Source organism: Bufo gargarizans, chromosome 7 (genome assembly GCF_014858855.1).
Source record: "Bufo gargarizans isolate SCDJY-AF-19 chromosome 7, ASM1485885v1, whole genome shotgun sequence".
In the NCBI taxonomy this organism is placed as follows: Eukaryota; Metazoa; Chordata; class Amphibia; order Anura; family Bufonidae; genus Bufo; species Bufo gargarizans.
Genome location: NC_058086.1, coordinates 47,052,471 through 47,077,795, shown reverse-complemented (window position 1 = coordinate 47,077,795; position 25,325 = coordinate 47,052,471). Strand labels below are relative to the sequence as shown.

General features: G+C 45.4%; 1 protein-coding gene across 1 annotated transcript in view; it reads right to left on the bottom strand.

Moving 5' to 3' along the window:
* LOC122943407 (FRAS1-related extracellular matrix protein 1-like) overlaps positions 1-25,325 on the bottom strand; it is a 171,358-nt gene that overhangs the window by 103,471 nt on the left and 42,562 nt on the right. Inside the window, exons 15-20 of the mRNA XM_044301115.1 lie at positions 18,012-18,105; positions 17,020-17,272; positions 12,021-12,215; positions 8,054-8,239; positions 7,144-7,340; positions 1,537-1,762 (exon numbers count right to left, since the gene is read on the bottom strand). Of these exons, the coding sequence (XP_044157050.1) occupies positions 1,537-1,762; positions 7,144-7,340; positions 8,054-8,239; positions 12,021-12,215; positions 17,020-17,272; positions 18,012-18,105 (1,151 nt within the window). The remainder of the gene's footprint in view (positions 1-1,536; positions 1,763-7,143; positions 7,341-8,053; positions 8,240-12,020; positions 12,216-17,019; positions 17,273-18,011; positions 18,106-25,325) is intronic.

Sequence of the window (25,325 nt, the reverse complement as noted above, 5' to 3'; positions counted from 1 at the left end):
CGTTTTTTTGTGTTCCGTATACGGTCCGTATACGGAACCATTTATTTCAATGGTTCCGCAAAAAAAACGGAATGTGTTCCGTATGCATTCCGTTTCCGTATTTCCGTTTTTCCGTTCCGTTGAAAGATAGAGCTTGTCCTATATTTGGCCGTAAAATAAACGGTTCTTGGCTCCATTCAAGTCAATGGGTCCGCAAATGCATCCGTATGTCTTCCGTTTCCGTTCCATTTTTTCTGAACCATCTATTGAAAATGTTATGCCCAGCCCAGTTTTTTCTATGTCATTACTGTATACTGTACATGGCATACGGAAAAACGGAACAGAAAAATGGAAAGGAAACAGAAACACAACGGAACTCAAAAACGGAACAACGGATCCGTGAAAAACGGACCGCAAAAAACAATGAAAGCCATACGGTCGTGTGAACTAGGCCTTAAATGGAGCCATGGAACGTGATTTGCGGGCAATAATAGGACATGTTCTATCTTTTCAACGGAACGGAAATACGGAAATGGAATGCATACGGAGTACATTCCATTTTTTTTGCAGAACCGTTGAAATGAATGGTTCCGTATACGGAACGCAAAAAACGGAACGTAAACTGAAAAAAAAGGTCGTGTGAAAGAGGCCTTAATTAGTATACAAAGGCAAGGCCTCATCCAGGGACATCCACATGCATCCTTAAGGTCCATTCACACAAAATGCGGAACAGAATTGCGGACATGTGAATGAAGCCTTAGGCCTCTTGCACACGACTGTATGGCTTTTTCAGTATTTTGCAGTCCGCAAAAAACTGATCCATAAAAAATACAAATGACGTCCGCGTACATTCCGTTTTTTGCGGAACGGAACAGCTGGCCCCTGATAGAAAATCCTATCCTTGTCCGTTATGTGGACAATAATAGGGCATGTTCTATCATTGAACGGAACGGAAATACGGAAGCGGAATGTGTACGGAGTACATTCCGTTTTTTTTTGCGGACCTATTGAAATGATATACGGAACGCAAACAACAGGCCTTATAAAAACATAGGGACCTTTAAGCCCTGATCTCTGCTGGGAATTTTGAAAATTAACTTTCACTTCTTTTTTTTTATTAGAAATTTGCTATTGGAACAAACTGCTAAATAAATCTCCTTCAGATGCTGTTTGTGGCTGTAACTTCTCTGCATTCTTGTCTTTAATTATCATTTTCTTTTCTTTTTCTTTTTGACTCTACATAGGAAGTCTGTGGGCCAGGGGCCTGCAGTAACCGCCGGGCTCCAGCAGGGGACATTCACAGCCCATAGATTATACTGAGCAGAGCTTTTACTGGATCCTGGACAAAAAGGAATTAAAGACTCTTCACAAACACAGAGCAGATCCCAGAGCATCCAGGACCTCATCTGCCCTACAGGATATGGGGAGGAAGCAGAGACTCAGGGTTCAATAGATGACCCCCCCCCCCATCCCCTGAGAATATTGTACTGATATATACCTATATGTTATATACCTATATAAGTGCGCTCACATGCAGCTGATATACACATGACAGACCTTGCTTTAGTGCGTCCAAGGTGAAGGCGTCCCTGAGGGGCTCTCTGTGTGTCTCAGTGGGGCGGATTTGCTTGTAGTGACTGATATCTGCAGAATGCAAGCTGTGTAATAATAAGCCATGTGCTGGGGGGGCTACCATGGAGAAGCGTAATATGTCTGGTGGGATATCCAGGTCTGTTGCGCTTAATGTGGCTGGTCCTATCTCGCAGCTCCCCCCCTCAAATACCTAGGTGAAAGAGAAGACAAGGCGCAGGGTCATGTAAAATTTCAGCCTAAACGTTAAATTGAATTACATTTTCTCAAAGAGACCAAAATCTAAATGATAATACAGAGGTTTTTATCTCAAAGGGTCATCTTCAAAAATTCTGCAACGTCTTAATGTTTCTCCAATCTTAAAACCTCTTCTTAAAGGGAACCTGTCACCAGGATTTTGTGTATAGAGCTGAGGACATGGGTTGCTAGATGGATGGCCGCTAGCACATCCGCAATACCCAGTCCCCATAGCTCTGTGTGCTTTTATTGTGTAAAAAAAATGATTTGATACATATGCAATTTAATCTGAGATGAGTCCTGTATGTGAGATGAGTCAGGGACAGGACTCATCTCAGGTTAATTTGCATATGAATAATTTATTTTTATTTTTTACACAATCAAAGCACACAGAGCTATGGGGACTGGGTATTGCGGATGTGCTAGCGGCCATCTAGCAACCCATGTCCTCAGCTCTATACACAAAATCCTGGTGACAGGTTCCCTTTAAAGTCATCTTGTTCATATCTAGAGACTCAAAGTTGAGAGTTTGTTACAATAGTATCCAGTCCAGAATCCTCTGTAAGGTAAACATCCTGGACTCCAGATTGATACATTTCACCGGCACTGATACATTGTATCAAACTGTCAGGCCAGGAGAAAGATTTGTGCCACTGATTTAGCTTGCTGAGGATTTCCTACCTTGGATACAACTGTAACAAACCCTCCTCTGTGAGAAGTATTAGGTCTGTTTCAGATGTGGAATGCAAACGGAGAGCACCTTAATCAGCATGAGGAGGCTTATAGGCCATACATGCTCCTCTGGAATTTTGGGAAGAAAGGGATGCAAATGAGCTCTTAGCAAGCTCCGCCTCTGATGCCGCCAGATCTGGTGCTTGCTAAGAACTTGCATCCTTTCTTCCCAGATCTGGAATGCAAACAAGAATATTCACATTCACTGACAACAAGCAGAGATCTTGAAAGTCATGAGAAACTGAAACATAAAATACATGAATACATACATCTCAAAATCAATTCCCTGGTTGGAGATGAATCAAGTCTTTACAGTTGTGGTCAGCAAAAGTTATATCAGTCTCTGGGAAAGCCGGGTGACAACCAAAATGGCTGTCAGTGTCAAGACTTTCCAGACCCCTAAATGACACATTTGTCAAATTCTGCTTGACTGGACGCGAGGCAGGGGCATTGCTAGGGTCTGAAGACATCCGGGGCACGAGCCCACGTAAAGCCACGGCCACACCCCATGAAGCCACACCCTCATCACCACCGGAAAGGGGGGGGCCTTCATAGTAGTTATTAACCCCTTTCAGCAGTCCCCACTTCAGTGAATGGGTGACTGCTGAAAGGGGTTAATAACTACAGTGAAGGGCCTAGCCGTCTGGGCAACCCCACAGATCATCCTAACTTATGGTCAGCCTAATTTAAAATTAAGCAAACCCCCCGTCTATAAACTAATCACAGAAGTTGGAACCCATCAACCCCCCTTGTACTTGTTCCGCTACTTGCAGGCTGCGGGATCACGCGCCGCAGAACAGAATTGCGGACCGAAGTGACTGAAGTTCTGACCTCATGCCCGCGGCAGCCTGCAAGTAGCGGAACAAGTACAAGGGGGGTTGGGGGATGATCTGACGGCTAGGAATAGCCTAATACAAATAAAATCCCACCAGCATAAACATTCGGGGGGCTGGACAGAACATCTGGGGCTCCAGCCCCGAATGTTTTGACCTAATAACGCCCCTGGCTGGAGGGATGCATCGCCATAAATCTGTGCCATTCAGAAGTCTGGGAAAGCCGAGTGATTTCCCTGATTGGGGGGGTGCCTTTTTAGGATGAAATATGGAAACACAACTTTCTGCATGACCTTTGATTGAACCCATAGACTTGGATGGCGCGAGCGCAGGATGATGCGGGGGTGCAGCTGTTGGACTTTGGGTTGAAATGAGAACATTGTTGCCAGCGAGGCTGGAGAGGGACAGATTGGTAACATTGTAGCGCCCGCCTCATAGAGGTCTGTGTTCTGATGAGAAAGCAAACAATGATTGTCCCAAAGTGGCCGATATTAGTCATGGAAAGACACACAGGAGCAGAGCGGCCTCTTCCCGGATCCCCTGCTCCTCTGCGGCTCTATAAACATGTAACATCCTAAATATAGCGTCTCTGTGTGTGGCACTCGCCGCCTCGATTAGGATTCATACCAGTTGAGAACCACACATGGAAGTTGGGATTTAGCGCCCTTTATCCTGTGCCATGTATGTCTGCCATAAGACACGGACAATTTTTTCTCCTGCGGTCTGTTTACACTTTGTGGTCGGCGCGGTTCACAGGGGGCTAGTGATCAAATACAACCCATCTTTCTAGCTGCCAATGAGGCGTCTCGCAGCCGCCATCACTTTGTCTCCACACTTCATTCATCTTCAGGACTGGCAGCGATTCCTGCTCAGACGGGCGCTGCTTTACCTTTGTGGGGGTTGGAGAATTTATCTATATTTAAAGCTAATTGCCCCCCTGATCATCCTGTATAGAAAGGGGAGAAGCTGTGAACATATATCACAACACAATTCTGCTTGTGGAGTCACTGTGTACGTACATTACTAATCCTGAGCTCAGGGGCGTAGCTATAGGGGAAGCGGCTGCTTTGGGGCCCATCCAGGAGGAGGAGGACTAAAGGATTTGGTCAGGGCCCCCTCAACAGTATTAGACAATGAAATTATATACAGTGACAGTATAGACCGTGTAGAAAACGGATGGAACAGCGGCCGGGCCTGGTCCAAGAGAGCGATCTTTACTAGCCACAGGAATGGGGGCGGCATGAAAGGAAGGGGTTGCAAAAAAATTACTGGGGGAGGGGGGCCCCATTCAAAAATTTCCTGTGGGGCCCAGTCATTTCTAGCTACACCACTGCCTGAGCTATATCCTGTATTATACTCCGGAGCTGCACTCATTATTCTGCTGAGAGAGAGAAAGGCCAGACAACGCTACTCTGGATTTCTGGGTAAAATACATTCAAATTATCATGTCTAGCATCTGCCTGCTTCAGATAGGTTTAGGAAAGCTAATTTAAATAACTTTCCCAGCAACCAAGAGGGGCACAGCCTGGCCTACAATACTGGCATGCATACTCGGCGTACCATGGGCTCTCCATAATGAGATAGAATACCCCATAGACAACACATATACCTGTATAGTCTGTTGAGAAACACATATTTGTGTACTAGGCTCTCTCTTGTAAAAAAAATTGGCAAACTTCAAACGAAGTTGCCTGGTTTGCTTACCTCTAGTACACAATTACTTCACTAGCAGAATAGTGAGTGCAGCTCTGGAGTATAATACAGAATGTAACTCAGGATCAGTACAGGATAAGTAATGTAATGTATGTACACAGTGACTGCACCAGCAGAATAGTGAGTGCAGCTCTGGAGTATAATGCAGGATGTAACTCAGGATCAGTACAGGATAAGTAATGTATGTACACAGTGACTGCACCAGCAGAATAGTGAGTGCAGCTCTGGAGTATAATACAGGATGTAACTCAGGATCAGTACAGGAAAAGTAATGTATGTACACAGTGACTGCACCAGCAGAATAGTGAGTTCAGCTCTGGAGTATAATGCAGGATGTAACTCAGGATCAGTACAGGATAAGTTATGTATGTACACAGTGACTCCACCAGCAGAATAGTGAGTGCAGCTCTGGAGTATAATACAGGATGTAACTCAGGATCAGTACAGGATAAATAATGTAATGTATGTACACAGTGACTGCACCAGTATAATAGTGAGTGCAGCTCTGGAGTATAATACAGGATGTAACTCAGGATCAGTACAGGATAAGTAATGTATGTACACAGTGACTGCAACAGCAGAATAGTGAGTGCAGCTCTGGAGTATAATACAGGATGTAACTCAGGATCAGTACAGGATAAGTAATGTATGTACACAGTGACTCCACCAGCAGAATAGTGAGTTCAGCTCTGGAGTATAATACAGGATGTAACTCAGGATCAGTACAGGATAAGTAATATATGTAAACAGTGACTACACCAGCAGAATAGTGAGTGCAGCTCTGGAGTATAATACAGGATGTAACTCAGGATCAGTACAGGGTAAGTAATGTAATGTATGTAGACAGTGACTGCACCAGCAGAATAGTGAGTAATGCAGGATGTACTGTATATGCAGATTGACTCAACTGTAGATTTAAAGGGTTCTCTGACCCACTAAAATACAGGGTCAACCTTTCCCTAATGGAAAACATGTAATATTGTTGTTGCTCCTCTTCCCAACTAATGAAGGTCCTTGTGACTCTCTGCTGCTTATCCCTCTCTCGTTTGAAAAAATGACAAAAGTGAGATCTGCATTAAGATAAACCCCTTTTCTCTAGGTTTTCAACAGCAGATGTATGAAATGTATACTTTTAATAGTGCAATTTATTTATTTAAAGGGGACATGTCCTTTAATTGTTCTCTAGTGTATACATGTGCTGTGTAGACTCGAACATTCAGTGACTTTGGGTATTATATCATTCTGATTACATCCAAAGGATCATATGCCTTTAAGCCACTTCCTAAAAAGGCTGCTGATGGTTAGCAGCTGCCCCATGGCAAGTGTAAAACAACCAGATTATCCTGTCCCCGCGCAGCATTTAAGTGACCAGAGATGTGAAAGCATCTACGCTATTCTCCAATCTGAGGGGCATTTACCTAAATGTTTGCACGCAAATGCTGCCACAAATGCCCAATTAAATTTCCATATAATACTGCCAACCAGTGCCCCAAAAATGCCTCCATATAATGTCTATATATTACCTCCACAAAGCATCTGAATGATACTACTGTAGAGTATTAATATAACACTGTATATGTTACCCACACAGTACCGCCATATGATGCTTAACAATGAAGGGGTTTACTATAAAGTCCCTGGTGGTCTATGGTAGAGAAGAGAATTGTGATAAGGTCTCTGATGGTCCAGGCCAGTGAAGGCTGCCGTGCTTCATTCTCAGCTTTCTCTAGTCCATTGCCATGGGAAATAGAGGCCCTGAAGAGGGCCTAGTTTGCCCTACCCCTAAAAACAGCTTTGAATTTCTGAAAATTTGAGCTTCTCCACATCCCCTGCATAGATGTAGAGATGAATGATAAGAATCTAGTCACCTGCAGTCACCACAAGGAGGAGCTCAGGAGCTTAATACATAGTGAGTGCAGTGTATAACCAGTATGTGTTGAGCTCCCCCTAGTGGTGACTGAAAGCAGCAAAATTATCACTTAGTGTAGGGGATTTGGACCTAATTAGATAAATGGTTTCAATGGCAGATACATAGTTTAAGGGGTTAACAGTATTTTACCGTTATGTTCCTGACATGCAGTTGAGGTTCCTCATCGTTCACGGGTTTGATGATGATGTAGAATGGAACGATCATAGATTTATGGATGGAATCAGTGACTGAGATCATGAAGAAATCCGATGTCGGCTCAATGTGCTCATGATGGGACTGGACATAGCGGATGTAACTGGAACCGACATGCTGTAGACTGAACGAACCTTTGTAGAAACACAGAATATGTGTCTTTATTAGTAACACTATAGACTTTTTCAATTCTTCATCATTTTCAAGATCTTATCTTGCCGTCAGTGAATGGAAACATTCTTATTTCCATCCAGAGGCTGAAAACCCTTTGTCACCTACTACTTCTGACATCTGAGGATTAGTCACAGTCGTTTCCAGTCCAGACAAAACTCAGACAGCAGAAAATCTTGTCTATGGTCCTGACAGTCTGTTACAATGTATCAAGGAAGGTAAAAATAAATAAAAATAAATACATAAATAAAGTGTTTAGCTGACAGAACATTTGTCCAGAATGGATACAATTGTTACAAAACCTCTACTGTGAGAAGTGTCAGGGCTGGTCCGCTTTTCACCTTTTGAATGTTAGAAATAGAATGGAAACATAATGAATGCTAAGAAGAAGAACAAAGGGTTTAGTTGTAGACATAAGGTACTACATTATCATGCTTTTTTTTTCTTTCAGAGCTTTAAATTCCCAGCACAATAATAGTTAATTCATAGAAGTTCTGTCAGATCCCACTAGAGGGAGCTCACTACATACATATCCATTATATTTTTTTCATAGTATGCAGTGATCTCCCCCTAGTGGTGGCAGATATCTTACAAAGTTAATTAAAACAGAATTTTGGTCTTACATAGATAAAAAAAAGTATCTTAAAATACAAAAATAAAATAAAAGATCATTTACGGATTCTTGTCTCAGAGATGCTCTTCTCTGACCCTGGAGAGGGTATTGTGCTCTCAAGATAGCCAAACTGTGGCTGTGTCTCCATGAGGAAGGTTAAGTTTCCATCCAGGGTGTCCACATCTGAGGCGCTCACGTGATTTACAGATATGAGCGAAGAAAAACCTTCATCCACTACAAAGTCATCTCCTGTGAATGATCAATGATATAATAAGGATATTTTTTATTAATACGCCGCCCGTGAATAACGTCAGATGTGCAGATCAGTAACCTGGTGTTAATGCTGCCTATGCTGGGACAGAAGAGCGCAGCTCTTGGGCTCACACTGGTGCTCCAAGTCCCTACCCTCTTGGCTAATGTCACAGCATCCATGTGACTGAAGCTTAATCGCTGATGTTCTGCAAATTTCTAATGTACTTTGTGCTTCAATCCACCAACATTATCAAGATCTTTGATTGCCATCAGTGAATAGAAACAGGATATATACTATACTCCCTCCTAAACTGTTCACTCTGATGGTTTTGTTACAATGTATCAGTGTAAGGCACATCAAACAGTCTGGATTCCTGGACAGGAGAGAGATCTGTACTACTGCTGTGTTTTGCCAAAAGAGATTTAGCTACAACCATACATTGTAACAAACCCTCTGCTGGCAGCTGGACACGCTTTATAGCCTGTGGATTTGGATCTCACGATTGTGCCCAGCCTAGACAATGCTCTGTGAGCTAGATACAGCAGTGTAACACTCTGTCCTGTTCTGATAGTTTGATACAGTGCAGGTACAATGTATCAGCCTGGAGTTCAATGTCAGGAAGCAGAGATTTTGTAAATGGTAAAAAATGGAGAAACACAGCATATTAGCAAGTTGTAGAACTTTTCATTATACAGTGATTAAATAGGTTTCCCCATGAACCCCACAGGATAGGGGATATGCACCTGATTGGTAGGTGCCGATCACGAGAACCTAATCTGTTATTAAATAATAAATTGTGCAAATTCTGAACACATTGCTCAAACAGACCTCGCAACTGTACATTCGTTATATCAGCTCGCGTTCACCCATCCATTTATTATAATGGCCTGGCCCGCACTCGCCCATCCAGCATATTCATTATAATGGCCCGGCCCACACTCGCCCATCCAGCACATCCATTATAATGGCCTGGCCCACACTCGCTTATCCAGCACATTCATTATAATGGCCCGGCCCGCACTCGCTCATCCAGCACATTCATTATAATGGCCCGGCCCGCACTCGCTTATCCAGCATATTCATTTTAATGGCCCGGCCCGCACTCGCTCATCCAGCATATTCATTATAATGGCTTGGCCCGCACTCGCTTATCCAGCATATTCATTATAATGGTCCGGCCCGCACTCGCTTATCCAGCATATTCATTATAATGGCCCGGCCCGCACTCGCTTATCCAGCATATTCATTATAATGGCCCGGCCCGCACTCGCTCATCCAGCATATTCATTATAATGGCTTGGCCCGCACTCGCTTATCCAGCATATTCATTATAATGGCCCGGCCCGCACTCGCTCATCCAGCATATTCATTATAATGGCCCGGCCCGCACTCGCTCATCCAGCATATTCATTATAATGGCCTGGCCCACACTCGCTTATCCAGCACATTCATTATAATGGCCTGGCCCGCACTTGCTTATCCAGCATATTCATTATAATGGCCCGGCCTGCACTCGCCCATCCAGCATATTCATTATAATGGCCCGGCCCGCACTCGCTCATCCAGCATATTCATTATAATGGCTTGGCCCGCACTCGCTTATCCAGCATATTCATTATAATGGCCTGGCCCGCACTCGCTCATCCAGCATATTCATTATAATGGCTTGGCCCGCACTCGCTTATCCAGCATATTCATTATAATGGCTTGGCCCGCACTCGCTTATCCAGCATATTCATTATAATGGCCCGGCCCGCACTCGCTCATCCAGCATATTCATTATAATGGCTTGGCCCGCACTCGCTTATCCAGCATATTCATTATAATGGCCCGGCCCGCACTCGCTCATCCAGCACATTCATTATAATGGCCTGGCCCGCACTTGCTTATCCAGCATATTCATTATAATGGCCCGGCCCGCACTCGCTCATCCAGCATATTCATTATAATGGCCCGGCCCGCACTCGCTTATCCAGCATATTCATTATAATGGTCCGGCCCGTACTTGCCCATCCAGCACATTTATTATAATGGCCTGGCCCGCACTCGCCCATCCAGCACATTCATTATAATGGCCTGGCCCGCACTCGCCCATCCAGCACATCCATTATAATGGCCTGGCCCGCACTCGCCCAACCAGCACATTCATTATAATGGCCCGGCCCACAATCGCCCATCCAGCACATCCATTATAATGGCCTGGCCCGTACTCGCCCATCCAGCACATCCATTATAATGGCCTGGCCCGCACTCGCCCATCCAGAACATTCATTATAATGGCCCGGCCTGCACTCGCCCATCCAGTACATTCATTATAATGGCCCGGCCTGCACTCGCCCATCCAGCACATTCATTATAATGGCCTGGCCCGCACTCGCCAATCCAGCACATTCATTATAATGGCCCGGCCCGCACTCGCCCATCCAGTACATTCATTATAATGGCCCGGCCCGCACTCGCTTATCCAGCATATTCATTATAATGGCCCGGCCTGCACTCGCCCATCCAGCGCATTCATTATAATGGCCCGGCCCGCACTCGCCCATCCAGTACATTCATTATAATGGCCCGGCCCGCACTCGCCCATCCAGCACATTCATTATAATGGCCTGGCCCGCACTCGCCCATCCAGCGCATTCATTATAATGGCTTGGCCCGCACTTGCTTATCCAGCATATTCATTATAATGGCCCGGCCCGCACTCGCTCATCCAGCATATTCATTATAATGGCCCGGCCCGCACTCGCTTATCCAGCATATTCATTATAATGGTCCGGCCCGTACTTGCCCATCCAGCACATTTATTATAATGGCCTGGCCCGCACTCGCCCATCCAGCACATTCATTATAATGGCCTGGCCCGCACTCGCCCATCCAGCACATCCATTATAATGGCCTGGCCCGCACTCGCCCAACCAGCACATTCATTATAATGGCCCGGCCCACAATCGCCCATCCAGCACATCCATTATAATGGCCTGGCCCGTACTCGCCCATCCAGCACATCCATTATAATGGCCTGGCCCGCACTCGCCCATCCAGTACATTCATTATAATGGCCCGGCCTGCACTCGCCCATCCAGGACATTCATTATAATGGCCCGGCCTGCACTCGCCCATCCAGTACATTCATTATAATGGCCTGGCCCGCACTCGCCCATCCAGCACATTCATTATAATGGCCCGGCCCGCACTCGCCCATCCAGCGCATTCATTATAATGGCCCGGCCCGCACTCGCCCATCCAGTACATTCATTATAATGGCCCGGCCCGCACTCGCCCATCCAGCACATTCATTATAATGGCCTGGCCCGCACTCGCCCATCCAGCGCATTCATTATAATGGCCTGGCCCGCACTCACCCACCCAGCACATTCATTATAATGGCCTGGCCCGCACTCACCCACCCAGCACATTCATTATAATGGCCTGGCCCGCACTCACCCACCCAGCACATTCATTATAATGGCCTGGCCCGCACTCACCCACCCAGCATATTCATTATAATGGCCTGGCCCGCACTCGCTTATCCAGCGCATTCATTATAATGGCCTGGCCCGCACTAGCCCATCCAGTGCATTCATTATAATGGCCTGGCCCGCACTAGCCCATCCAGTACATTAATTATAATGGCCCGGCCCGCACTCGCCCGCCCGGCTGCCATTGTGGGGATATTTTTGTACACTTACATACAGTAAGTAGAATATACAGGAATCTGAAGTGATTGTGATAAATGCTGCATTATCTGTCACTCACACGTTAGTCACCCGTACTTACCTATGATTATCACCGGCAGCTGATTATTGATGGGCGTTAGGGTGATATTAAGATCATAGACGGGGAGGCTGGCGTGAAGTGGAATTGGTGGGGGAGGAGGACCCTCAAGGCAACAGGTGTCGGCAGAAACGGATTCCCCATCTGACACGATCAGTGTAACTGTATCCACTCGCGGATAGGCACCGATCTCCCCTCCTTAAAGATCAGGAAGACATGATAAGCACCTAGGAATTCCACCAACTTTAAGTGACTCCTGCCCCCCTTCAGGATTTCACACAGGCTTTACACGCTGTATTTAAAATGCCTGACTGTATATTGCTTCCTATTTTATTGCAGTGTATGCTTTTTTCAATTCCCTAAATCTAGGATGAAATAAGTTGTTTTTGAGTTAGAGTGATTGGTCACAACTGTGTCCTGATCAGGGTCACGCTGAGCTACTTTAAATCGGTTGTATTATTATTTTTTTAATATTTATTTTAGTATATAAAGCTTAAAGGGTGTCTGTCAGCTGTTGTGATCATGCAAAACTACTTCCACTCGGTAGGTCTGGTAAGACCAGGCAAAGCAGCTTTTGTGCAGCTTTTTCTATCAGGAGTAGTGAGAATATTAAGTTCTATTCTGACAAGTTCTTCTCCTGCAAATGCCCAGGAGGTGGGGCTTTACTGTGAAGTGTTGTCTGCACTGAGTTGCTTCACAGCCCCTCCCCTCTGTTTTGAGTGACAACTGTAGCATCCAACCAGGAGATGACTATAGCTGTCACTCAGGGCAGAGGGTAGGGGTCGTGAAGCTCCACCTCCTGGACTTGCATGAGAAGAACCTAGCAGAATATAACTTCATGTGCAGGATCTCCGAATGTCGGGGGACAGGAAAATACCGCCCAGCGAAGTGAATACTAATGAGATGGGCGTGTCTAAGGATCCGGCAGTTGGGACGCAGCTGGGCACAAATGCGGCACAAAGAACGCCCCTTGGGCAGAAAGGAGAGGTGATTATAAAGATGATTTTTCACGTTTAACAATGCGCACAGGGATAATACTTATATGAATTGGAAACTTATTATAAGACCAAGGGGGGCATATAAAGAGCTAATTATCCTCAGAAGGCCTGTCAGTGTCCCTTTAAGGCTATTTGTAGAGTTGCTTTTTTTGTCATGTTAGAGCCGGAGGACGTCACCATGTAATCTGCGGGCAGTGTGTTATAGAGCAGGAGGAGCTGAGCAGATTATATATAGAGAGAACCTGTCACCGTGTAATCTGCAGGCAGTGTGTTATAGAGCAGGAGGAGCTGAGCAGATTATATATAAAGAGAACCTGTCACCGTGTAATCTGCAGGCAGCGTGTTATAGAGCAGGAGGAGCTGAGCAGATTATATATACAGAGAACCTGTCACCGTGTAATCTGCAGGCAGCGTGTTATAGAGCAGGAGGAGCTGAGCAGATTATATATAGAGAGAACCTGTCACCGTGTAATCTGCAGGCAGCGTGTTATAGAGCAGGAGGAGCTGAGCAGATTATATATAAAGAGAACCTGTCACCGTGTAATCTGCAGGCAGCGTGTTATAGAGCAGGAGGAGCTGAGCAGATTATATATAAATAGAACCTGTCACCGTGTAATCTGCGGGCAGTGTGTTATAGAGCAGGAGGAGCTGAGCAGATTATATATAAAGAGAACCCGTCACCGTGTAATCTGCAGGCAGCGTGTTATAGAGCAGGAGGAGCTGAGCAGATTATATATAAAGAGAACCTGTCATCATGTAATCTGCAGGCAGCGTGTTATAGAGCAGGAGGAGCTGAGCAGATTATATATAAAGAGAACCTGTCACCGTGTAATCTGCAGACAGCGTGTTATAGAGCAGGAGGAGCTGAGCAGATTATATATACAGAGAACCTGTCACCGTGTAATCTGCAGGCAGCGTGTTATAGAGCGGAGGAGCTGAGCAGATTATATATAAAGAGAACCTGTCACCATGTAATCTGCAGGCAGTGTGTTATAGAGCAGGAGGAGCTGAGCAGATTATATATAAAGAGAACCTGTCACCGTGTAATCTGCAGACAACGTGTTATAGAGCAGGAGGAGCTGAGCAGATTATATATAAAGAGAACCTGTCACCGTGTAATCTGCAGGCAGCGTGTTATAGAGCAGGAGGAGCTGAGCAGATTATATATAAAGAGAACCTGTCACCGTGTAATCTGCAGGCAGCGTGTTATAGAGCAGGAGGAGCTGAGCAGATTATATATAAAGAGAACCTGTCACCATGTAATCTGTAGGCAGCGTGTTATAGAGCAGGAGGAGCTGAGCAGATTATATATAAAGAGAACCTGTCACCATGTAATCTGTAGGCAGCGTGTTATAGAGCAGGAGGAGCTGAGCAGATTATATATAAAGAGAACCTGTCACCGTGTAATCTGCAGGCAGTGTGTTATAGAGCAGGAGGAGCTGAGCACATTATATATAAAGAGAACCTATCACCATGTAATCTGCAGGCAGCGTGTTATAGAGCAGGAGGAGCTGAGCAGATTATATATAAAGAGAACCTGTCACCATGTAATCTGCAGGCAGTGTGTTATAGAGCAGGAGGAGCTGAGCAGATTATATATACAGAGAACCTGTCACCGTGTAATCTGCAGGCAGCGTGTTATAGAGCGGAGGAGCTGAGCAGATTATATATAAAGAGAACCTGTCACCATGTAAGCTGCAAGCAGCGTGTTATAGAGCAGGAGGAGCTGAGCAGATTATATATAAAGAGAACCTGTCACCATGTAATCTGTAGGCAGTGTGTTATAGAGCAGGAGGAGCTGAGCAGATTATATATAAAGAGAACCTGTCACCATGTAATCTGCAGGCAGTGTGTTATAGAGCAGGAGGAGCTGAGCAGATTATATATAAAGAGAACCTGTCACCGTGTAATCTGCAGACAGCGTGTTATAGAGCAGGAGGAGCTGAGCAGATTATATATAAAGAGAACCTGTCACCGTGTAATCTGCAGGCAGCGTGTTATAGAGCAGGAGGAGCTGAGCAGATTATATATAAAGAGAACCTGTCACCGTGTAATCTGCAGGCAGCGTGTTATAGAGCAGGAGGAGCTGAGCAGATTATATATAAAGAGAACCTGTCACCATGTAATCTGTAGGCAGCGTGTTATAGAGCAGGAGGAGCTGAGCAGATTATATATAAAGAGAACCTGTCACCATGTAATCTGTAGGCAGCGTGTTATAGAGCAGGAGGAGCTGAGCAGATTATATATAAAGAGAACCTGTCACCGTGTAATCTGCAGGCAGTGTGTTATAGAGCAGGAGGAGCTGAGCACATTATATATAAAGAGAACCTATCACCATGTAATCTGCAGGCAGCGTGTTATAGAGCAGGAGGAGCTGAGCAGATTATATATAACGAGAACCTGTCACCGTGTAATCTGCAGGCAGCGTGTTATAGAGCAGGAGGAGCGGAGCAGATTATATATAAAGAGAAACCTGTCACCATGTAATCTGCAGGCAGCGTGTTATAGAGCAGGAGGAGCTGAGCAGATTATATATAAAGAGAACCTGTCACCATGTAATCTGCAGGCAGTGTGTTATAGAGCAGGAGGAGCTGAGCAGATTATATATAGAGAGAACCTGTCACCATGTAATCTGCAGGCAGCGTGTTATAGAGCAGGAGGAGCTGAGCAGATTATATATAGAGAGAACCTGTCACCATGTAATCTGCAGGCAGTGTGTTATAGAGCAGGAGGAGCTGAGCAGATTATATATAGAGAGAACCTGTCACCATGTAATCTGCAGGCAGCGTGTTATAGAGCAGGAGGAGCTGAGCAGATTATATATAGAGAGAACCTGTCACCATGTAATCTGCAGGCAGTGTGTTATAGAGCAGGAGGAGCTGAGCAGATTATATATACAGAGAACCTGTCACCATGTAATCTGCAGGCAGCGTGTTATAGAGCAGGAGGAGCTGAGCATATTGATATATGGTTTAGTGGAAAAAGATTCAGTAAAACTTGTATTTCATTGATTTATATTCCTGCTCTTTCTGGGCTTTGAGGTCCAGGAGGCGGTCCTATCAGTGATTGACAGCTCTCTGTATACACAGTCATAGGGGGAAGGCCGTCAATCACTGATAGGACCGCCTCCTGGACCTCAAAGCCCAGAAAGAGCAGGAATATAAATCAATGAAATGCAAGTTTTACTGAATCTTTTCCCACTAAACCATATATCAATCTGCTCAGCTCCTCCTGCTCTATAACCTGCTGCCTGCAGATTGCTTTCATTTTCATGGTGAGAGGTTCCCTTTAAGACCACGACTGTACATCTGCCCCCACAAGCCACTATCTCCTCCATTAATTGAGAGCTGCACATAACTTATTTAATTATTCCAAAATCCAAGTAAAGTCTTTTTTCTACCCTTAGCTCGGCGTTATGAAGCATCTGCTTGGCTGTTACAGACAGGGAAAGAAGGAAAATTTTGTAAATCTGAATTATTTTTGGAAGAACATTTCAGAATGTCAGTCCTTGACAGGCGCGTCAGCAAGTAGGATGGTGAGTGACAAAATCAGGAGAACGAAATGCAACGCGGAGCAGAACGTGTAAGCTCAGTAGCCCTCCATCTTTACAATGGTTAAGTACTAGTGCAATGTGTCAGACATAGGGGGCGCTCAGCTCTGCTACATGCTTGGTGTTTGGAGAAGAAAAAGAAGTTTATCAGCGTGGCATACTCCTCTCCTGTAATACTCTGTGCTGCTGGGCCCGCTCTTTTCCCAATAATCTTAAGCCTCTGACCTCTTACAAGATCTGTGACCCTCCATTTGTCACCATCCCCTCATCACATTATAAGACTGCCTGTGTCACATGCAGCCCTGTCCTCACTAATACCATCATATAGGTGGATAGGTCGCTGCCTCCTGCAAAGTAAGTACACTCCTCTCCTGCTGCTCTCATCAGTCATATGCTACAGGCTGTTCGAATTGCTATTTACATCTCAGTCCCAAGACAAAATGTAAAAGCTTACCTGTATGTCTATAGGAGATTAACCCTCGAATGACATCGAGTTGGGCGAATTTCTCCACCATGACGCCTTCTCTCTGGACCATTCCATACAGGGGAGTGCGAGCGATCATGTAGGTCAGCCTCATGTCGTCACTGTCTGGATCAGTTGCGTACAGATTCTCAGCGGTTATGTAGATGTGACCCCCCTCTGGACAGGACAGGGTGGATTTCAGGTTGGATCGTAGCTCCGGGGGCTCATCATTTACAGGGGAGATCTGAGGACCCAATAAGATTCAGGAGATTCCACCGTTACTTTGTAAATGACTCTTTATATACGTAACTATGCAAAAAAGTTACATTTAAAGGAGCGACAATATTCTTTATTAAAGAACTTCTGCAGTTAGCGTATACAGCTCCTGTGCAGAACTATGTGTCTCCATGGTTACAGACTACAAGCATACCCCGTGTAGCTGTCATATGTTACTCTTTTCTGACATCTCTTTGACTTGCTGCAGGTTATCAAGAACTGGGGGGGGGGGGGGGGGGGGCAGAGGACGTGGAGTAAGAGATAGCTGCAGTGTCAGACTACACAGGGTTTGTTTGTAGTCTGTAACCATGGAGACACGCAGGAGCTGTATGCTCAAAACGGTATAAGGTTTTAAACCAAGACTAGCTTTTTCATTTTTGTTTAAGATGCACTTGAGAACTGGAAATGGTTGCAAAAGTTCACACGCCTGTTAGTTTGGGTATTATACTTTTGGATGAAACATTTTCAACAGGTTACGTAGAAGAAGGTTCTCATCGTTGGTGACCTAAAGTAGCGATCATGGTTGAGCAGACTGAAATGACAGCACAGCCGATGGAAAAAAGATGGGTCCCAAGATAAAAGCCCAGGGCTGAACTTCCCCATATAGGAAAATTAAAGGGATGACAACGTACAGTATGCCAATGGACACTTTCATGGCATTTGTTGGGTCCATAGACCCTAATTCGCACAATTTAACATGACGTCACCTGAACTTTCAGTTCTCCATCTGCAATATGAGTTCCATCTGTTACTGTAAAGAAGATGGTGTCTTCCAATGTCTCGGAGTCATCATGTTGATACCTGCAAATACAAGTGGAACATCACTTATTTATAGAGAAATGGGAAGTTTAGCAGCTCTTATTTATCACTTATTTATGTCCCACAATTATATATATACACAATATAAATGCTCATAAAAACCTGTCACTAAATGTTGAATCATAAACAAAATCCACAAACGTTTCCTGTAACCACAGAAGAATATGAAAAAATTCCTGCAGACAGATTTAATGCTGGGTTCAATAAGAGCTGCATGCAGTGAGCTCCCCCTAGTGGTGGCTGCAGGCATCCGCCTCTTACCTTGTATCTCTGTACAGTAAACATAGAAACATAGAATGTGTCGGCAGATATGAACCATTTGGCCCATCTGCCCAATATACTGAATACTATGGATAGCCCCTGGCCCTATCTTATATGAAGGATGGCCTTATGCCTATCCCATGCATGCTTAAACTCCTTCACTGTATTTGCTTGGGGCAGGGATTAATCTGTATTAAAGCCTTTATGAAATTGATGAATGCAGAATCCTGGACCTTCTGTAACATTTAAGCCCGGCAGACGTTCCTGAAATGTCCATGACCAGCTAAAGCCTTACAATTGGAGTGTAAGCTCTGTGTCTAGAGCTGATTCCATGAAACAGCACCCCTAGTGGTGAATGTTAAAATTGACACAAACATCTACAGTACTTGCTGATTGCTGCAACTAAGGGAGAGTTCAAGTCACCGTTCTGAAATCTGCTATTGCTTTCCCTTATAACAGAAAATAACGGAATTCGTAAGACGGAATTCTAAGCGGAAACCTCTTAGAGGCATTCCGTTTTCATCCATCATTATACATGTCAATGGGAGAGCATAACGGATCCGTCTGGTTTCTGTTATGCATAGAAACATAGAAACATAGAATGTGTCGGCAGATAAGAACCATTTGGCCCATCTAGTCTGCCCAATATACTGAATACTATGGATAGCCCCTGGCCCTATCTTATATGAAGGATAGCCTTATGCCTATCCCATGCATGCTTAAACTCCTCCACTGTATTTGCAGCTACCACTTCTGCAGGAAGGCTATTCCATGCATTCACTACTCTCTCAGTAAAGTAATACTTCCCGATATTACTTTTAAACCTTTGCCCCTCTAATTTAAAACTGTGTCCTCTTGTGGTAGTTTTTCTTCTTGTAAATCTTCTCTCCTCCTTTACCGAGTTGATTCCCTTTATGTATTTAGCAGTTTCTATCATCTCCCCTCTGTCTCGTCTTTCTTCCAAGCTATACATATTAAGGTCCTTTAACCTTTCCTGGTAAGTTTTATCCTGCAATCCATGTACCAGTTTAGTAGCTCTTCTCTGAACTCTCTCTAGAGTATCTATATCCTTCTGGAGATATGGCCTCCAGTACTGCGCACAATACTCCAAGTGAGGTCTCACCAGTGTTCTGTACAGCGGCATAAGCACTTCACTCTTTCTACTGCTTATACCTCTCCCTATACATCCAAGCATTCTGCTGGCATTTCGTGCTGCTTTATTACATTGTCTTCCCACCTTTAAGTCTTCTGAAATAATTACTCCTAAATCCCTTTCCTCAGATACTGAGGTCAGGACTGTGTCAAATCTTCTATATTCTGCCCTTGGGTTTTTACGCCCCAGGTGCATTATCTTGCACTTATCCACATTAAATTTCAGTTGCCAGAGTTCTGACCATTCTTCTAGTTTTCCTAAATCCTTTTCCATTTGGCGTTTCCCTCCAGGAACATCAACCCTGTTACATATCTTTGTGTCACCAGCAAAAAGACAAACCTTACCATCGAGGCCTTCTGCAATATCACTTATGAAGATATTAAACAAAATTGGTCCCAGTACAGATCCCTGTGGAATCCCACTGGTAACATGACCTTGTTTTGAATGTTCTCCATTGACTACAACCCTCTGTTGTCTGTCACTCAGCCACTGCCTAATCCACTCAACAATATGGGAGTCCATGCTCAATGACTGCAGTTTATTGATAAGTCTTCTGTGTGGGACAGTGTCAAAAGCCTTACTAAAATCTAGATATGCGATGTCTACTGCACCTCCACCGTCTATTATTTTAGTCACCCAGTCAAAAAAATCTATAAGATTTGTTTGACATGATCTCCCTGAAGTAAACCCATGTTGTTTTTCATCTTGCAATCCATGGGATTTTAGATGTTCCACAATCCTCTCCTTTAGTAGGGTTTCCATTAATTTTCCTACTATTGATGTCAGACTCACTGGTCTATAGTTGCTCGATTCCTCCCTACTACCTTTCTTGTGAATGGGCACGACATTTGCCAACTTCCAATCTTCCGGGACGACTCCAATCTTCCGGGACGAACAGGACGGAAAAGAAAGTCCTGTGGACAGGACTATAACGCAAGCAATAACGGAATTCATAACGTTGATGTGAACACTCCCCAAGTAAGGGAGAGTTCACATCACTGCTTCATTTTCCGTTCTTCTGATCTGTACAGAATGCAAGACTTTTTTTCCCATCTAAAAAAAAATATAAAAATCTCAGGCGGAAGTGGCTCAAACAGATGCTAAATGCATAACTGACGCACACAATCCGTTTTTCTACAGGATCCTGTTGTGTTTTTTTTCTGTTCTTCTGACATCAGAAGAATGGAAAATGCTGCGGTAATGTGAACTCTTCCAAACGAATACAAAGTATCGCTCCTCCAGGAAGAAGGAAAACTGCCTCACTAGTGCCACCTTCTGGGGGGTAGCTACAAAAGAAGTCAATGCCCAAACAATATCCTCTTAAAGGGGTTGTCTGCTTTTTTTTTTATTTTTTTTATTTTGAGGACCTATCCGAAGGACAGGTCATCAATATAACAAAGTGGACAACCCCTTTAAAGATCGGGATTATCAGGATCAACTGAATTAAACCAGGCATAGTGATAATTCCACTTTTTGTGGGGTAGTAGTGATCCTATAGATCAGGCATGCTCAACCTGCGGCCCTCCAGTTGTTGTAAAACTACAACTCCCACAATGCCCTGCTGTAGGCTGATAGCTGTAGGCTGTTCAGGCCTGCTGGGAGTTGTAGTTTTGCAACAGCTGGAGGGCCGCAGGTTGAGCATGCCTGCTATAGATCAATGTCCAACCCTTTAAAAAACCCATGTCATCAGGATCAATCCATTTAAACTGGACAAACTGTGCGGTAGGGTTGATCCTGCTGATTGAAATGCTACCTTGTGAAAATTGGTTTCCGAAAAAGATTTATATTTGTTACGTAAACGAGGGCTTCAGTGCACCGGGTCTTAGCCTCTTGGTGAACCTCAGCTTTTCGGTTAAAGAATCAAAGTCATTTGTCCTGGAACGTTGCAACCGATTTCCATAAGACAGGTATCCTTTTAATCAGCTGGATCAGCGTTACCAGGCGGTATAACTCAGTTAATAGGGTTGATCCTGCTGACATGTGTTTTTTGTTGAACTATAGGGCTGCTATCTCCAATAAGTGGCAGTACAGAGACAGTCTTCTTAAGAGCTACTTTGCATATATTTTTCCCAGGAAGCTTTCCTGTGCCAACTTGGCGCTCTCCACAAGGAGAGACTCTTCAAAAATATCCCTTCTTCTCCAACGATTTCCTTCGGGTCTCCTGCCTTTTCTCGGCGAGGCTTCTTCCGGGGAGGATGATTCCTCTCATTACTGCGCAGATCATGTCACTAGCCCACCGTCCTCTCTACTTCCTCCTGGCATTCAGACCCAGCGAGTACAGGTCAGAGCATCTCTCTATTGCTCGGTGACAGGGACCAGCTTGTCCCCCCCGGCACGTCTTGAGGGTGGGATGTTTTTCCATATTTTCTTTTTCTCAATCAGCCCCCCCCCCCCCCCCCCCCCACCGCCATCACATTAAAGGGCCTATGGGAATTGCCATTCTTGCACTGCTCTGCTTTTGTGGTGGTCCCTGATAATGGGATGAGGAGACCCTTCTGCTCAATCAGTGCAGACAATATGTTCCCCGTCTCCAGAGATGGAAGGCTTTTATTATCTTCCGGGATGCAGGGTGGGATTGATTCCTCCGCATCTGCGCAGCGTTTTACTACTTCTGGTATCGGATAATGGCTGATAATGGGACACCAATCACTCGTTACAAGGTTGGATTAATTAGGAGAAGGTCCACCAAGTCTAGAGACCTCCTGCGAGGACTGGCCTACAGGGGGCAGTATATACCCTGTATAAACAGATGATGACGGCAGTATTAAGCGGACACCTCACCCTCCGATGTGTCTGAATGGAAGAGGATGAGGCCTCTCTGTGCCTCTGCTTCACCCCTAAATTCATGGGAATAAGGCGCCGAGGTTTCTTTAACAATGTGCACCAGAGTCCCCTATAAGTCCCTAATAGGACTCACATGTGCCCCACAGTGCCCGCATAGATGTCACCCAGAGCTCCTAAGACAGGGATGGCCCATATAGTGCTAGAGATACCCCATATAGTGCCAGTGATGCCCCATATAGTGCCAGAGATACCCCATATAGTGCCAGTGATGCCCCATATAGTACCACTGATACCCCGTATAGTGCCAGAGATACCCCGTATAGTGCCAGTGATGCCCCATATAGTGCCAGAGATAGCCCATATAGTGCCAGTGATGCCCCATATAGTGCCAGAGATAGCCCATATAGTGCCAGTGATGCCCCATATAGTACCACTGATACCCCGTATAGGGCCAGTGATGCCCCAAATAGTGCCAGAGATACCCTGTATAGTGCCAGTGATGCCCCATAGAGTACCAGTGATACCCCGTATAGTGCCAGTGATGCCCCTTATAGTGCCAGTGATACCCCGTATAGTGCTAGTGACGCCCCATATAGTACCAGTAATACCTGTATAGTGCCAGGGATGCCCCGTATAGTGTCAGTGATGCCCTATATAGTGCCAGTGATACCCCATATAGTGCCAGAGATACCCTGTATAGTGCCAGTGATGCCCCTTATAGTGTCAGAGATACCCCATATAGTGCCAGTGTTGCCCCATATAGTACCTCTGATACCGCGTATAGGGCCAGTGATGCCCCATATAGTGCCAGTGATGCCCCATAGAGTACCAGTGATACCCCGTATAGTGCTAGTGACGCCCATATAGTACCAGTAATACTCCGTATAGTGCCAGTGATGCCCAGTATAGTGCCAGTGATGCCCAGTATAGTGCCAGTGATGCCCCATATAGTACCAGTGATACCCTGTATAGTGCCAGTGATACCCTGTATAAACAGATGATGACGGCAGTATTAAGCGGACACCTCACCCTCCGATGTGTCTGAATGGAAGAGGATGAGGCCTCTCTGTGCCTCTGCTTCACCCCTAAATTCATGGGAATAAGGCGCCGAGGTTTCTTTAACAATGTGCACCAGAGTCCCCTATAAGTCCCTAATAGGACTCACATGTGCCCCACAGTGCCCGCATAGATGTCACCCAGAGCTCCTAAGACAGGGATGGCCCATATAGTGCTAGAGATACCCCATATAGTGCCAGTGATGCCCCATATAGTGCCAGAGATACCCCATATAGTGCCAGTGATGCCCCATATAGTACCACTGATACCCCGTATAGTGCCAGAGATACCCCGTATAGTGCCAGTGATGCCCCATATAGTGCCAGAGATAGCCCATATAGTGCCAGTGATGCCCCATATAGTGCCAGAGATAGCCCATATAGTGCCAGTGATGCCCCATATAGTACCACTGATACCCCGTATAGGGCCAGTGATGCCCCAAATAGTGCCAGAGATACCCTGTATAGTGCCAGTGATGCCCCATAGAGTACCAGTGATACCCCGTATAGTGCCAGTGATGCCCCTTATAGTGCCAGTGATACCCCGTATAGTGCTAGTGACGCCCCATATAGTACCAGTAATACCTGTATAGTGCCAGGGATGCCCCGTATAGTGTCAGTGATGCCCTATATAGTGCCAGTGATACCCCATATAGTGCCAGAGATACCCTGTATAGTGCCAGTGATGCCCCTTATAGTGTCAGAGATACCCCATATAGTGCCAGTGTTGCCCCATATAGTACCTCTGATACCGCGTATAGGGCCAGTGATGCCCCATATAGTGCCAGTGATGCACCATAGAGTACCAGTGATACCCCGTATAGTGCTAGTGACGCCCATATAGTACCAGTAATACTCCGTATAGTGCCAGTGATGCCCAGTATAGTGCCAGTGATGCCCAGTATAGTGCCAGTGATGCCCCATATAGTACCAGTGATACCCTGTATAGTGCCAGTGATACCCTGTATAAACAGATGATGACGGCAGTATTAAGCGGACACCTCACCCTCCGATGTGTCTGAATGGAAGAGGATGAGGCCTCTCTGTGCCTCTGCTTCACCCCTAAATTCATGGGAATAAGGCGCCGAGGTTTCTTTAACAATGTGCACCAGAGTCCCCTATAAGTCCCTAATAGGACTCACATGTGCCCCACAGTGCCCGCATAGATGTCACCCAGAGCTCCTAAGACAGGGATGGCCCATATAGTGCTAGAGATACCCCATATAGTGCCAGTGATGCCCCATATAGTGCCAGAGATACCCCATATAGTGCCAGTGATGCCCCATATAGTACCACTGATACCCCGTATAGTGCCAGAGATACCCCGTATAGTGCCAGTGATGCCCCATATAGTGCCAGAGATAGCCCATATAGTGCCAGTGATGCCCCATATAGTACCACTGATACCCCGTATAGGGCCAGTGATGCCCCAAATAGTGCCAGAGATACCCTGTATAGTGCCAGTGATGCCCCATAGAGTACCAGTGATACCCCGTATAGTGCCAGTGATGCCCCTTATAGTGCCAGTGATACCCCGTATAGTGCTAGTGACGCCCCATATAGTACCAGTAATACCTGTATAGTGCCAGGGATGCCCCGTATAGTGTCAGTGATGCCCTATATAGTGCCAGTGATACCCCATATAGTGCCAGAGATACCCTGTATAGTGCCAGTGATGCCCCTTATAGTGTCAGAGATACCCCATATAGTGCCAGTGTTGCCCCATATAGTACCTCTGATACCGCGTATAGGGCCAGTGATGCCCCATATAGTGCCAGTGATGCCCCATAGAGTACCAGTGATACCCCGTATAGTGCTAGTGACGCCCATATAGTGCCAGTGATGCCCAGTATAGTGCCAGTGATGCCCAGTATAGTGCCAGTGATGCCCCATATAGTACCAGTGATACCCTGTATAGTGCCAGTGATACCCTGTATAGTGTCAGAGAT